Source organism: Cheilinus undulatus, linkage group 8 (genome assembly GCF_018320785.1).
Source record: "Cheilinus undulatus linkage group 8, ASM1832078v1, whole genome shotgun sequence".
NCBI classification, from domain to species: domain Eukaryota; kingdom Metazoa; phylum Chordata; class Actinopteri; order Labriformes; family Labridae; genus Cheilinus; species Cheilinus undulatus.
Genome location: NC_054872.1, coordinates 53,559,357 through 53,575,863, shown reverse-complemented (window position 1 = coordinate 53,575,863; position 16,507 = coordinate 53,559,357). Strand labels below are relative to the sequence as shown.

General features: G+C 37.9%; 1 protein-coding gene and 1 long non-coding RNA gene across 2 annotated transcripts; one reads left to right on the top strand and one right to left on the bottom strand.

Moving 5' to 3' along the window:
* Window positions 1-8,625: 8,625 nt before the first annotated feature.
* Window positions 8,626-16,429, bottom strand: si:ch73-139j3.4 (CD82 antigen). Its single transcript, XM_041792812.1, has 8 exons — window positions 16,316-16,429; window positions 14,537-14,615; window positions 14,211-14,323; window positions 14,055-14,129; window positions 12,654-12,752; window positions 12,231-12,395; window positions 10,277-10,360; window positions 8,626-9,130 (listed from the first exon to the last, which is right to left on the bottom strand). Exons 1-8 carry the CDS (start codon window positions 16,385-16,387, stop codon window positions 8,918-8,920), a joined length of 900 nt encoding a protein of 299 aa, XP_041648746.1. The 5' UTR covers window positions 16,388-16,429; the 3' UTR covers window positions 8,626-8,917.
* LOC121513216 lies at window positions 14,535-16,456 on the top strand. Its single transcript, XR_005992183.1, has 3 exons — window positions 14,535-14,639; window positions 14,737-14,874; window positions 16,319-16,456. It is a non-coding gene; the product is annotated as an uncharacterized LOC121513216 (long non-coding RNA).
* The last annotated feature ends 51 nt before the right edge of the window (window positions 16,457-16,507 follow it).

The following is a 16,507-nucleotide window of genomic DNA, read 5'->3' as shown; positions in this document are numbered from 1 at the left end:
TTTATCTCAGTTTTGCTGACCATTTCAACTCCTAACTTTCACTTTTATTTCATATTTTGACCTTTATAACTCATGATTTTTAATTTTATTTCATATTTTGACCTTTATAATGCATTATTTTTAATTTTATTTCATATTTTGACCTTTATAATGCATGATTTTAAATTTTATTTCATATTTTGACCTTTATAACTCATGATTTTAAATTTTATTTCATATTTTGACCTTTATAACTCATGATTTTTAATTTTATTTCATATTTTGACCTTTATAACGCATGATTTTAAATTTTATTTCATATTTTGACCTTTATAACTCATGATTTTAAATTTTATTTCATATTTTGACCTTTATAACTCATTATTTTTAATTTTATTTCATACTTGACCTTTATAACTCATTATTTTTAATTTTATTTCATACTTGACCTTTATAACGCATGATTTTAAATTTTATTTCATATTTTGACCTTTATAACTCATTATTTTTAATTTTATTTCATACTTGACCTTTATAACTCATTATTTTTAATTTTATTTCATACTTGACCTTTATAACTCATGATTTTAAATTTTATTTCATATTTTGACCTTTATAACTCATGATTTTTAATTTTATTTCATATTTTGACCTTTATAACTCATGATTTTTAATTTTATTTCATATTTTGACCTTTATAACGCATGATTTTAAATTTTATTTCATATTTTGACCTTTATAACTCATGATTTTAAATTTTATTTCATATTTTGACCTTTATAACTCATTATTTTTAATTTTATTTCATACTTGACCTTTATAACTCATGATTTTTAATTTTATTTCATATTTTGACCTTTATAACGCATGATTTTAAATTTTATTTCATATTTTGACCTTTATAACTCATGATTTTAAATTCTATCTCATATTTTGACCTTTAAAACTCATCATTTTTATTTGTATCTCATATATTGACCTGTAAATCTTATTATTTTAAATTCTATCTCATATTTTGACCTTTATAACCCATTATTTTGGATTTTTTCTCATATTCTGACCTTTATAACCCATTATTTTGGATTCTATCTCATATTTTGACCTCTATAACTCATTATTTGGAAATTTATCTCATATTTTGACCTTTATAACACATTATTTTGAATTTGATCTCACATTTTGACCTTTTTAACTCATAGTTTTGAGTTTTATCTCATATTTTGACCTTTATAACTCATTATTTTCAAATTTATCTCATACTTTGACCTTCATAACTCATTATTTTGAATTTTATCTCATATTTTGACCTTCATAACTCATAATTTTAAATTCTATCTCATATTTTGACCTTTATAACTCATTATTTTCAAATTTATCTCATATTTTGACCTTTATAACCCATTATTTTGGATTCTATCTCATATTTTGACCTTTATAACTCATGATTTTTAATTTTATTTCATATTTTGACCTTTATAATGCATTATTTTTAATTTTATTTCATATTTTGACCTTTATAACGCATGATTTTAAATTTTATTTCATATTTTGACCTTTATAACTCATTATTTTTAATTTTATTTCATACTTGACCTTTATAACTCATGATTTTAAATTTTATTTCATATTTTGACCTTTATAACTCATGATTTTAAATTTTATTTCATATTTTGACCTTTATAACTCATGATTTTTAATTTTATTTCATATTTTGACCTTTATAACTCATGATTTTAAATTTTATTTCATATTTTGACCTTTATAACTCATTATTTTTAATTTTATTTCATACTTGACCTTTATAACTCATTATTTTTAATTTTATTTCATACTTGACCTTTATAACTCCTGATTTTTATTTTATTTCATATTTTGACCTTTATAACTCATGATTTTTAATTTTATTTCATATTTTGACCTTTATAACGCATGATTTTAAATTTTATTTCATATTTTGACCTTTATAACTCATTATTTTTAATTTTATTTCATACTTGACCTTTATAACTCATTATTTTTAATTTTATTTCATACTTGACCTTTATAACTCATAATTTTTAATTTTATTTCATATTTTGACCTTTATAACTTAAGATTTTTAATTTTATTTCATATCTTGACAGTTAAAAATCATGGTTTCAGTGTTCAATCTCATATTTTGCCTTTTAAAGACATTATTTTGACTTTAAATATCATGTTTTTACCTTTTAAACTTAAAAGTTTGACTTTTTATCTCAGATGTTGAGTTTTTAACTCATCATGTTGACCTTTTTTCCTCAAAAATCATTTAGGTTTTCAGTTTATGGTTAAATAATGACCCTGTTAGGCCCTCAGGTTAGAACCAAATTCAGAATCTGGCCCCTGCTATGATTGTTTGACACCCCTGCCATAGGTAGATTCACCCACTCATCAAAGTCCAGTACAATGGTACTCGGCCCCGTCCCCATCCCGGTTAGCTGTCTACGGTTCTCTTAGTTTTTGCTTCTCCTGCCCATGCTGCTGGTTTTTATTTCACCTTTATTATATGTCCGGGAAAACTGAAAGAGTGTCCTGGCCAAAATTTCCCATCATAGTACTCAGGAGCTCTAATCTTCCTCAGGCTCTGTTTGACAGCGTCCACGCTGACCACATGAATATTGACTGTCTAAATTAGCCATGAACGTAGATAAACAACCTTAGCACTGACCAGATCCAAAATTAAAGTTTAGGCTAATGGCTGTTTTTAATAGCTTTATTTCAAAATAAAATACCCATGATTACAGCTGAAAAGCTGGAGAAGGTTTTGATGCCAGATGCACCCACAGTGAAACACGCTGGAGACTCCACTATGGTACGGGGTTCTATTTGTGGATACGGCGTGGACAATTGAGTGAAAATGGGCGGTATCATGAACAAGAACGTCTACCACAACATCTCAGTGCATCATGGAATCCTTCTGGACTGAATCTGATTGGTTGAGGGTTCATATACCAACAAGACAATGACCCCAAGCAGACTTCAGAGCTGTGCAGAGACTATTGGACCAAGAAAAAGGACTCTGGAGGACTGGAACTGATGGACTGGCCAAGTCAAAGTCCAGATCTGAATCCAATTGAACAAATATGGGATTTAATAGATTCAAAGATTGATGGCACAAAATAAATAAAAATAAAGCAAGTCTGTGGGAACAGCTAGGAACTATCTGGAGCTCAATAACAAAGAGACTGTGGAAAAGTCCAGAACAACAACGGCAGCAGGAATGAAGCTGTAGGAGGCCGTACAAAATATGAAGTTTTTAGGTTTTTATGTGTGAAAAAGGACTATTTAGCTGTTTCAGTTTCTTATTTGACAAATAGATAACAATAACATTTTAGATTTTTTAAATAAGTTTTTGAAAGATTTCTAAAATATTTATGTTTTCTGGTTTTTATAACAGGTGGTCTGTTAAACTCTATATATATAAGTTTTATCTCATTTGATACATTTGGTGTTTTTGGTAACTGATAATCCACTTAAGATTTTTTTTAGTAATTTATTGATCATATTGATTAGATAGAGGTATCAGATATGACACAACAGGCTTTAGGGGGTTAATCGGATTGATCTGAAAATATAAAAATAACTCATGAATAATGATGAACCTGAGGCGTTAACCCTCCGATGGTGATGAAAAATAGTTAAACTGAATGTTTGTTACTAAAAATAGCCTTAAATACAGAAACCTGTCAGTAATCAGATCAGCCGAACAACTTTTTCTGTAACTGAAATTTGAGCATAAAATCTTGGATTGCACTCCTGTTGAGGCGTATCGATCAGAAAATATTGTATTGTTGTCCAAAATATGGGTCTGTTAAAGTTAACAGACAAATAAAAAAGAAAAAGAACAAAAAACGGCCTCGGCGCCCTCTGAGGGTTAGGGAGATGTTTGTAGACCCGTCCTGATCCAGGACGCCTCATTGCCCTTTAATCTGATCTCAGATAGGTCTGATCCTCTTGATGTCAAACGGTGATAACTGTTAACCCTGACCCAGTAACGAGCAGCTGAGCGTGGCGTCTTTCTTACCCGTGGCGGTGGCGGCGAGAGCGATGCAGAGAGCGAGCAGCGTCTCCATCTTCCTGCAGTAAATCGAGCCGTTTTGTACAAAGCTCTCAGTGTGAGCCGGAGTGTGTTTCATCCACAGAAAGGCTCCTTTATACTCAGGCTCACCTGCACAGGTGAAGGGGAGGGGGAGGGGCTACAGCTCCCATCCTACAGCAGGAACACAGCTCCCCCCGGTGGCCAGAGATCAGATTACACGTCCTTTTGGTTTAGATAATTCTCTTTATTTCATCCACACAAATATGTAAATGTTCTGGCTGACATTTTTAAGGTTTGTGAGACAAAAATCATCAAAATCAAACAGCTGCAGATAGAAGACAGCGATAACGACAAGTGTCTGACTGCAGATCATTCTGGACTAAGAGCTCCTGACTGAAAGACTGATGAGCAAACAGCATGAGATGAGACTGTTAATGATGCAGCAGCCATTTCTGATGATGGTGATATTTTACTGGTTTTTGTGGTTGAACTGGTCCCAAAGAGCTCCAGAACCTCAGGTTGAGTTCCACAGATCTTGAACAAAGCCTAGCTCAAATAAGATATTTGTTGGGGGAATATATTTATTTTTATCTTACAGTTTTTATTTAATCCTACAAAACATAGATGCATGTGAAAGATGTGGTGTAGAAACTTTTATGAACAGAGTAGAAATGTATTAATGAGTTTACAGGATTAATATCCATCTGAGTTTCTCTTCTACAGAGCAGCTTTCACATCAGGGACCTGATGATAATCAACCATAGATGGTACCAGAGCTGAGAGCCATACCCGGGTCTGTTCCACATCACAGTCAGGGGCAGGATTCACATGGAGCAGATGTGAGCTGGGAATGCACGCCGTTTTCACCGACAAGTAGAGACATCACGTCAGTGTGAATTAAAACTACGACTAAAAATGTTCATCGACAGCCTTTTTTTCCAAAAACTAAGTTTAGTTTTCATCAAGATGACTAAAACTAGACTGAGACTAACAAAAATAGATCTGTGATGACTAAAACTAGACTGAGACTAACAAAAATAGATCTGTGATGACTAAAACTAGACTAAGACTAACAAAAATAGATCTGTGATGACTAAAACTAGACTAAGACTAACAAAAATAGATCTGTGATGACTAAAACTAGACTGAGACTAACAAAAATAGATCTGTGATGAGTAAAACTAGACTAAGACTAACAAAAATAGATCTGTGATGACTAAAACTAGACTAAGACTAACAAAAATAGATCTGTGATGACTAAAACTAGACTAAGACTAACAAAAATAGATCTGTGATGACTAAAACTAGACTAAGACTCACAAAAATAGATCTGTGATGACTAAAACTAGACTGAGACTAACAAAAATAGATCTGTGATGACTAAAACTAGACTGAGACTAACAAAAATAGATCTATGATGACTAAAACTAGACTAACAAAAATAGATCTGTGATGACTAAAACTAGACTAACAAAAATAGATCTGTGATGACTAAAACTAGACTAACAAAAATAGATCTGTGATGACTAAAACTAGACTGAGACTAACAAAAATAGATCTGTGATGACTAAAACTAGACTGAGACTAACAAAAATAGATCTGTGATGACTAAAACTAGACTAAGACTAACAAAAATAGATCTGTGATGACTAAAACTAGACTAAGACTCACAAAAATAGATCTGTGATGACTAAAACTAGACTGAGACTAACAAAAATAGATCTGTGATGACTAAAACTAGACTAACAAAAATAGATCTGTGATGACTAAAACTAGACTAACAAAAATAGATCTGTGATGACTAAAACTAGACTAACAAAAATAGATCTGTGATGACTAAAACTAGACTAACAAAAATAGATCTGTGATGACTAAAACTAGACTAACAAAAATAGATCTGTGATGACTAAAACTAGACTAACAAAAATAGATCTGTGATGACTAAAACTAGACTAAGAAAAATAGATCTGTGATGACTAAAACTAGACTGAGACTAACAAAAATAGATCTGTGATGACTAAAACTAGACTAACAAAAATAGATCTGTGATGACTAAAACTAGACTAAGACTAACAAAAATAGATCTGTGATGACTAAAACTAGACTAACAAAAATAGATCTGTGATGACTAAAACTAGACTAACAAAAATAGATCTGTGATGACTAAAACTAGACTAACAAAAATAGATCTGTGATGACTAAAACTAGACTGAGACTAACAAAAATAGATCTGTGATGACTAAAACTAGACTGAGACTAACAAAAATAGATCTGTGATGACTAAAACTAGACTGAGACTAACAAAAATAGATCTGTGATGACTAAAACTAGACTAAGAAAAATAGATCTGTGATGACTAGAACTAGACTAAAAAAATAGATCTGTGATGACTAAAACTAGACTAACAAAAATAGATCTGTGATGACTAAAACTAGACTAACAAAAATAGATCTGTGATGACTAAAACTAGACTGAGACTAACAAAAATAGATCTGTGATGACTAAAACTAGACTAACAAAAATAGATCTGTGATGACTAAAACTAGACTAACAAAAATAGATCTGTGATGACTAAAACTAGACTAACAAAAATAGATCTGTGATGACTAAAACTAGACTAACAAAAATAGATCTGTGATGACTAAAACTAGACTAACAAAAATAGATCTGTGATGACTAAAACTAGACTAACAAAAATAGATCTGTGATGACTAAAACTAGACTGAGACTAACAAAAATAGATCTGTGATGACTAAAACTAGACTAACAAAAATAGATCTGTGATGACTAAAACTAGACTAACAAAAATAGATCTGTGATGACTAAAACTAGACTAACAAAAATAGATCTGTGATGACTAAAACTAGACTGAGACTAACAAAAATAGATCTGTGATGACTAAAACTAGACTAACAAAAATAGATCTGTGATGACTAAAACTAGACTGAGACTAACAAAAATAGATCTGTGATGACTAAAACTAGACTGAGACTAACAAAAATAGATCTGTGATGACTAAAACTAGACTAACAAAAATAGATCTGTGACGACTAAAACTAGACTGAGACTAACAAAAATAGATCTGTGATGACTAAAACTAGACTGAGACTAACAAAAATAGATCTGTGATGACTAAAACTAGACTAACAAAAATAGATCTATGATGACTAAAACTAGACTAACAAAAATAGATCTATGATGACTAAAACTAGACTGAGACTAACAAAAATAGATCTGTGATGACTAAAACTAGACTAACAAAAATAGATCTATGATGACTAAAACTAGACTAACAAAAATAGATCTGTGATGACTAAAACTAGACTGAGACTAACAAAAATAGATCTGTGACGACTAAAACTAGACTGAGACTAACAAAAATAGATCTGTGATGACTAAAACTAGACTGAGACTAACAAAAATAGATCTGTGATGACTAAAACTAGACTAACAAAAATAGATCTGTGATGACTAAAACTAGACTAACAAAAATAGATCTGTGATGAAAACAACACATCTGTATCTATTCTGCCTCTCAGCTGTAGAAAGCAGGGACCCCAGGTTTGGCAGTGAACACACTACCATGATTTGGTACCAGATTTAGGAGAGAGAATCAATGCTTGGACTAAAAGTAAAGACTAAAATGTGAGGACTTTTATGGACTAAAACCAGACTGAAATGTTTTGAGTTTTCATTGTCTAAAACTAGACGGGACCCCCTTTGGGGCTCGCGGGACACTGAGAAGGGGTCCCCAGATGCCCCCAAAAAAACTAAGAATATGTCTAAAATGACACTGTTGCCCCTCTACACCAATTTTAATACATTTTTTTTTTTTACCTCTTTTCATCATTTTCTCCACCAATTTTAACACATATTTGCCACGTTACTCCTATTTTTGTCAGTTTTAAACTCTTTCCACCACTTTCTTTCTGCCTCTTCTAAACCATTCTTGCCACTTCAGCTTAATGTTGACCATTATTGCCACTATTAACCACTTTTACACCCAATTTTCCCCATTTTAACCACTTTTCACCATTTGATGTGCCCATTTTGCTAGTTTAACCAATTTTTGCCAATATCTGCCTGTTTTTTTCTTTCTTAGTTAACCTGTTTATGCCAGATTATAACAACTTTTCATCCAGTTTCACCAAATTTCCACCCATTTTGCCAATTTAAAACCATTTCAGCCACTTTTTAACTCCCTTTTAACACTATTTATGCCCATTTTTGCCACTTTTACCAATTTTTGCCATTTTTATCTAATTTTTGCCACTTCTAACCCATTTCTGCTACTTTTAGAAGTCAACTTCACCACCTTTTACACCGTTTTTTTTTTTTTTTTTTTTTTGCCTTTGAGAACCCCTTTTAGCAGTTTTTAAACCATTTTAATTCTTTTTTGTCAAAAGGGATTTTTACTACACACATGAATAAATAAATATTTGGAATTCTTTGGTCAGAGTGGTTATTATTCAGGTTAAATATAAAATATCACAGTTTAACTTTACAGTGGACCAGGATTTTGCTGGTCCCCAGTTTGGCCGGGTCCCAGAAAGCTCTCCCATCTATCCCCCTTTATGGACGGCCTCGTCTCCACATGACTGTTCTACAATGTTCCTGGCTGTGCTCAGCCACCTTCAGGTCCAGTGGGGGTCCCCGGTCTCTGGCACCTTTATTTTGGGGGTCGCGGGCTGAAAAGGTTGAGAACCCCAGCTCTAACAGAACCACGTTCCTGATGTGAAAGCAGACCAGAGGAGAGTGGATCTAAAAACGTCCTGAAGGTCTCAGACACTCTAGTTCCACATATTTTAACCTCTGATGTTTGATTGTTATTGATTATTTCTGAATTGACTCCTCCTATTAGTGGGCGGGTTCTCAAAGGCGTCAGTAATCATGGAGTCGTCCTAGGTGGGCGGGGTCTACATAGCCCTCATCATCAGGATCTATGTAACTGTAGTTCTGCTCCCCGTTGGTCAGGTCGTCCTCGGAGGCGTGGTCCAGGGGGGTGTGGTCAGCGTCCACCAGAGGACCTGTTTTCAGGGCGTTTTTTCTGAGCATGGTGCGGTACAGGTACGCCATGAGGACACACAGGATCACCTGCAGAGAGGGGGAGACAAAGATCTGTCAGCGAGTGGAGGAGGAGAGTTTAGGTGCTGTTAGCGCCCCCTGCAGGTTGTTCAGATCTGCACCGCCTCTCACCCTGTTTACACCTCTCATTAATGTCTGTTTGGGGCAAAGTTGATACCAAATGAGTTTATGGCGGCGATGCCAAGGCATGACCTGCAGTGGTCGACCAGCAAGCAAAAAGCATGGCTGTATTTATGAAGCTTCACTAGTGAAGACCTGGATTATTAATAAAACCGCTCTGCATTGGGATCATTTTAGCTGAAGATCTCTAAAAACAACAGGAAGAATGGAAGAGAGGAGAAACGGTCTCCCAAACAGGAGCAGGCTCCCGTCATTCATGATAGAACCGGCTCTTAGAACCGGCGTAACCATGAATGACATCAGGACACGTTTACGTTCCAGTCTAACCAGTACCCCACTAGATTATGTACATCATTGTGTCCTTTAAAACTGTGGTTCCCAACCTGGGGTCCAGGGAACCCAAGGGGGGCGCCAAAGATCCTGGGGTTATAATATAGAACTGTTTTCTAAATGTTAACCCCTTTCTCCTAAAGCAGAATGACCTTTATCAGTGACCCTCACAGTGTGGACAAGCCACTGAACTAAACCATCAGGAAAGTAATGTTAGACTTCAACGCTACACCAGAATGTGCACAAATGTGTCAGGATGCATCAAGTCAAAGAAACAGAGACTTTTACAAAAAACATTAACAGAAATTTGAAAAGAGAAAAAACGTGTGAAAGTGACAAAAATAAGTTAAAATAGTTAAAAAGTTGCAGAAATAGGAAAAAAGAGGCAAAAAACCCCAAAACAATCCAGAAACTGGTGACAAAGTGAAATAATGGGTTTAAAGAAGCAAAAATTAGCAGCACTGGGCAGGAAGTGGTAAAAATGGGTGAAAATGGAAAAAGGTTACTGAAATAGGCAAAAAGTTGCTAATAGATGTTGCAGAAATGGGCAATAAGTGGCAAAAAAATGCAACTCTGGGAAAAAAGTAGTAAACAATAGTAATACAAAATTGTTAAAATGTGCAAAAATGTGATGAAAGTGTCAAAATGTGACAGAACAAACATGCTCAGAAAGATAATGAGAGTATGCCCGTTTTAACTCTTCACCTGGATGAACATGAGACCGGCGTCCATCACCACGATGGTTATGATGTTCGTATCCAGCCAACTAATAGTCTTGTCTTTGCAGCCCTGAAAAACACACGAGAAATGAAAAGACATGATGATGTTCAGAAATACAACACAGATCCACTAAGACTCTTTAATAGCACGGACCTTAGTGCGAGGATGTAGCTCCTTTTTTGTAGCGAGTCCACTAAAGTATTAGCACTGATTATACACTATATTGCCAAAAGTATTGAGTCACCCATCCAAATAATGTAAATCAGGTGTTCCAGTCACTTCCATGTCCACAGGTGTATAAAATCATCACCTAGGCATGCAGACTGTTTCTACAAACATTAGTGAAAGAATGGCTCGCTCTCAGGAGCTCAGTGAATTCCAGCGTGGTACTGTGATAGGATGCCACCTGTGCAACAAGTCCAGTGGTGACATTTCCTGGCTCTTAAATATTCCACAGTCAACTGTCAGTGGTATTAGAACAAAGTGGAAGCCACTGGGAACCACAGCAACTCAGCCACCGAGTGGTAGGCCACGTAAAATGACGGAGCGGGGTCAGAGGATGCTGAGGTCATAGTGCGCAGAGGTGGCCAACGTTCTGCAGAGTCAATGGCTACAGACCTCCAAACTTCATGTGGCCTTCAGATTAGCTCAAGAACAGTGGTAGAGAGCTTCATGAATGGGTTTCCATGGTAACAGCTGCATCCAAGCCATACATCACCAAGTGCAATGTAAAGCGTGGATGCAGTGGTGTAAAGCACGCCGCCACTGGACTCTAGAGCAGTGGAGACGCCTTCTCTGGAGTGACCAATCACGCTTCTCCATCTGGTAATCTGATGGACCAGTCTGGGTTTGGTGGTTGCCAGGAGAACGGTACTTGTCTGACTGCATTGTGCCAAGTGTAAAGTTTGGTGGAGGGGGGATTATGGTGTGGGCTTGTTCTTCAGGAGCTGGGCTTGGCCCCTTAGTTCCAGTCAAAGGAACTCTGAATGCTTCAGCAGACCAAGAGATTCTGGACAATTCCATGCTCCCAACTTTGTGGGAACAGTTTGGGGATGGCCCCTTCCTGTTCCAACATGACTGTGCACCAGTGCACAAAGCAAGGTCCATAAAGACATGGATGTGAGAGTTTGGTGTGGATCAACTTGACTGGCCTGCACAGAGTCCTGACCTCAACCCCATAGAACACCTTTGGGATGAATTAGAGCAGAGACTGAGAGCCAGGCCTTCTGGTCCAACATCAGTGTGTGACCTCACAAATGTGCTTCTGGAAGAATGGTCAGAAATTCCCATAAACACACTCCTAAACCTGTGGAAAGCCTTCCCAGAAGAGTTGAAGCTGTTCTAGCTACAAAGGGTGGACCCACGTCAGATTAAACCCTCTGGATTAAGAATGGGATGTCACTGAAGTTCATATGAGTCAAGGCAGGTGAGCCAATACTTTTGGCAATATAGTGTATGTAGATGCAAAACCACCACAAATCTGCCAGCCCAGCACATTTAGCCCGACCAGAAGACTGTCATATCAGAGGCTGTGTGCTTAGATCACCAACGCCACCATGACTGAGAGACTACAGTGTTCTTCGCTCTTCTACAGGTCAGGTCTTCTAGGACCAGTGTTCTTTATTTGTACCAAACTGCTGAACCACTGACTGAGGAGGAGAGAGAGAGAAATAGAGCGGATTTTAATCCACACTTTCATGTGGACGTTCTGTGCGGTTAGCGTGGATTTCCCTTTATGTGTGATCCGATTAAAGATGGAGGGACAACTTTGAGAGTGAGAGCATTTTGGATTTTTATGTTGAAGTTTTTGACAAAGCAGCATGAGTACTGTTCTGTTTTAAAAACACCCACCAACGAGGAAAAGGCCTAAACGAGCTAAACCTGGTGCAGCATATCTGAAATATAAAGACCATGAGATACACCAGAGAGCGTGTGTTACCTCTGCATGGACGCTGACGTTTGGCTGATTTTTGTCGCACCACTTGTTCACGGAGAGACGAGTGACGTTAAGACAGGAACAAGGAAGTAAATCTGGATCTGACTGGTTCTGGATGTACCGGTTCTCCAGCCAATCAGAGGAGTTCATGCTGCCACAGCACATCTCCTAAGAACAGTGACAAACAGATTTAGTTAAATCATCAAACATACATGGCGTGGCTGCTTTGTGCCCTGCCCTGGCACAGTCCCCCCCTCCTCTCTGCTGGTCTGCGTTCACATCGCTCTGTGCCTAAGCATGCTCTATTAGAAGTCTGGCCATCGTCCTGTCTCCACAGTCTACCAGACTCTGTGCTCAGGTCTGGCCCCGGGTCTCTGATGTGAAGCATACTTAGATAACATAATGGTTGTCGTGTCTGTGACTCACGTAGTGCTGGATGTTGTCCATCAGCGCGTCCTCGATGCGTTCATGTCCGCTGTAGTTTATGATCATGTGATCCAGCGTTTCCAACACTTTGACCTCGATCTGTACGACAGCAGAAACGTCAACATCAGCACAGCGCTGGACAGCATTCCCAAACTCTAAAACCAAGAGACAGAGCCTGTGGCAGGGTCATCAACCACATCAGCACAAGGGCCAGGTCTAGTCTCCTCTGGGGGCCGGATTTTCAAATACACAAAAATTAAATAAATATTTTGGTCTGATTAAAATATTATTGTAGTAGTATTTGTATGTCTTTTCAAAATGCAGGAAATGTTTGGGTATCACAGCGAGATCTATCCCTGTTATCTATAATGCAGCAGGACACGCAGAGACAGACCGGCCCACAGGACTGTCCCGACCCCTGAAAATCCCAGATAATGGGCCCTCCCCAGCTGTGATTAAGCACTAATGTTAATTCATTTTTGACACTTTTAACCCTTTCATTTCTTCATTTGGACATTTCTGCAACATTTTCTGCACCACAACTTATTTTTGATCATTTTTGTCACTTTTAAAACTATTTTTGCCACTTTTGTCCATTTTGACACTCTTTAACCCATTTTCACTACTTTGCCAGGCTATTTTTGCAATATTTTTTGCCACTTTCAACTCATTTTTGATAACTTTTTGCCTCTTTAAAACCATTTCCTCTTCTCTAACCCCTTTAAACCAATTTTCCTGCACATTTTTGCCCCTTTGTGCCACTTTTTAACTCTTTTTCATTACCTTTTGCCACTGATAACTCATTTTTTAATACCTTTTGCCCTTTTTTTCCTCTTTCACCAAATTTTTGCCGCATTTTTACCTCTTTTCCTGCTCATTTCTGCCTCTTTGTGTCTCTCCACAACCCATTCTGCCACTCTCTAACCTCTTTTCATCACTTAGGCCATTTTTGCAACATTTCTGCCAGTCTTAACCCATTTTTAAAACTTTATTTACTAATTATGAATGACGAGTGAATTTCTGTAAAGCAGGTCAACATCAGATCATTCTAAAACTATTTACATAATGATTTTTTTGGATGGATTTAACAGCTGCAGACATTTGAAGCCTGAAGACACTCCTAAAACCAAAGCGTCTTCTTTTCCTCCTTTTCTGAATTTAATGATCTTCTGGGGGCCGGACAGAAAGCTTCGGGGGGCCTGATTTGGCCCTCGGGCCGCCAGTTGATGATCAGTGGCCTATGGGATCAATCAGATTGGTCATGTATTGAGGTGAGACTTCTAGAAACCTTTTAGGATCCTAAATTTAGTTTTATGTAGAATTCTGTGCGAGTGTAACGTCCAAAAGTCTCGTCATCCATACTCGCACACGTCATACCCTTCAAAATAAAAGTGCTCTCACCACGCCTCTGTTGAGGAGCAGCAGCAGAAGGATGAAGAACTGACCGAGGATGAGGACGATGAGGAAGCCCAGGAACTGATGAAGAACAGTCAGATTTCATTACCATGTTTGTCTCGTTAAGTGACATTTAAAAACTCCTACAGGACCTGAACTCACCGTCAGCAGCAGGACTCTGTTCCCTGTCACAGCAGAGACGCAGCCAATCACGCTGACCACGACCACCACGCCCCCTATCACCAACAGCCCCACCCCCACGGTCTGCAGCTGAGCTGAAGACACAGACGTAATGTTCCTTTAATAGTTGCCACAACATCAGCTCACACAATACTGACTCCTGTCAGATAACATGGAGTTTAAGACACACAACGCCGGGCAATTTAGTGATTGTGATGACTCAAGAACAACAAGTGAGTGGCTAACACTTTCCCTTTGTTCAGTGTTTATGCTAAGCTAGGCTAACCTGGAGCTGTGCTGTTTTTTACCTGAGGGCTGGGGGGTCAGCAGGGTCCCTCTGTCAAACAGGATCCAGACTCCACAGAGGAGCACGCTCAGACCCACGACCTGCACAAAGAACAGAGGTCAAAGGTCAGTCCAAAAATGACAGAAACAAAACAAAAATTATTCCATGCTTGATGACATTTATGAATTTATTTGTTGTTTAATTTATTAAACCATCTTTCAGGTTTCAGACGTGCGTGAGGAAAAGCGGCTTCGGTATGTGCAGCTTGTGGACTGTCATGGCGTGCAGACTCGCTGTGGCTGCTCACAGACGCACGGCAGTTTCGGTCTCCCCGGACGACTGAACATCATCGTCAGAGGGGTGAGTATTCCTCTGTTCCTCCCAGCATTGTGAGTATTCTCGTTGCAATTTGCTGTCTTTCTCTCTGTTACGCATTGACTACAACCACTTCCTCGTCTCCTCCACCGGCGCGTCAGACTCTTTTTACTCCAAAACTTTGAATAGAAACACGCCCACAAATGCTGCTGGGATTGAAGTTACTCATATCCGCCATCTCCTGGTGTAAAGTAGTAACAACATTAGGCACAATATTTGCAGCTACAGCCCGTTGAATTCAGCAATGTTGCTTGTTGCAATTTTGCGACTTTGGTGCTTAAAGAGTTAAAAGTAGCAGAAATTGGTTAGAAGTGGCAAAAATTAGATAAAAATGGCAAAAATTGGTTTAAGTGGCATAAATGGGCATAAATAGTGTTAAAAGGGAGTTAAAAAGTGGCTGAAATGGTTTTAAATGGGTAAAATGGGTGGAAATTTGGTGAAATTGGATGAAAAGTTGTTATAATCTGGCATAAAGGGTTAACTAAGAAAGAAAAAAACAGGCAGATATTGGCAGAAATTGGTTAAACTAGCAAAACTGGGCACATCAAATGGTGAAATGTGGTTAAAATGGGGAAAATTGGGTGTAAAAGTGGTTAATAGTGGCAATAATGGTCAACATTAAGCTGAAGTGGCAAGAATGGTTTAGAAGAGGCAGAAACAGGCAGAAAAACAGTGGAAAGAGTTTAAAACAGACAAAAATAGATGTAACATGGCAAATATGTGTTAAAACTGGTGGAGAAAAGGATGAAAATGTTCTTAGTTTATTTTTAAGGCATCTGGAGACCCCCCTCTCAGTGTCTCGTGACCCCCAAAGGGGTCCAGACCCCAACACTGAGAGCCCCTGCTCTGAACTGCCTCCTAGAGTTTCTCTGAATGTGAGACTGACTCTCTAATGGTGCTCAGGTTTCCTGCTCTCATGCTTCAGACGTGTTTGTTTCTGCTTGTTTGTGAAACCGACGCTCTCTGATTTTTCTCTGAGCTCTGAATGCATCTCTGCTTTAGATTCTTTCTCTGAACCAGCCAATAGGAAACAGGTAGAGGATGGACCAATCACGTTAGCCCTGCCCGTTGTTGCTATGATGTTCTCCAGGAGACATTTGCTTTGATCTCACTGAGAGAGTCCCAACATTCTGTCACACACACACACACACACACCCCCACACACACCCACACACACACACACACACCCACACACACGGTAAAAGTCTGAGAGCCATCAGTTTTCATCAGACTCTAAATTATAAAATAAATGTCGAATGATCAAAAGTCTGCTAAAGCTAACAAAAATAGAACCCAGCATAAATATCTGAATAATGAGTCTTAAAGCCACGGTGAAGTCTGGAGGAGGAGCTGGGGTGGACTTGTGGGGCTGGGAAGTGGACTGAGATGACCCATCACTCATGTCTCCATTTTTATTTGAACTCACCAGGAAGATGAAGTTTAAAACCACCGAGGTGAAGGTCAGCAGCTGAAGCTTCACGTCCAGCTTCATCGCCATCGCTCAGGACCTCCAACACTCCAGGGGGGACGTCAGCAGGTCCTAGTCTCTTCAGGAGGACGTCAGCAGGTCCTAGTCTCTCCAGGGGGACGTCGGCAGGTCCTAGTCTCTCCAGGGGGA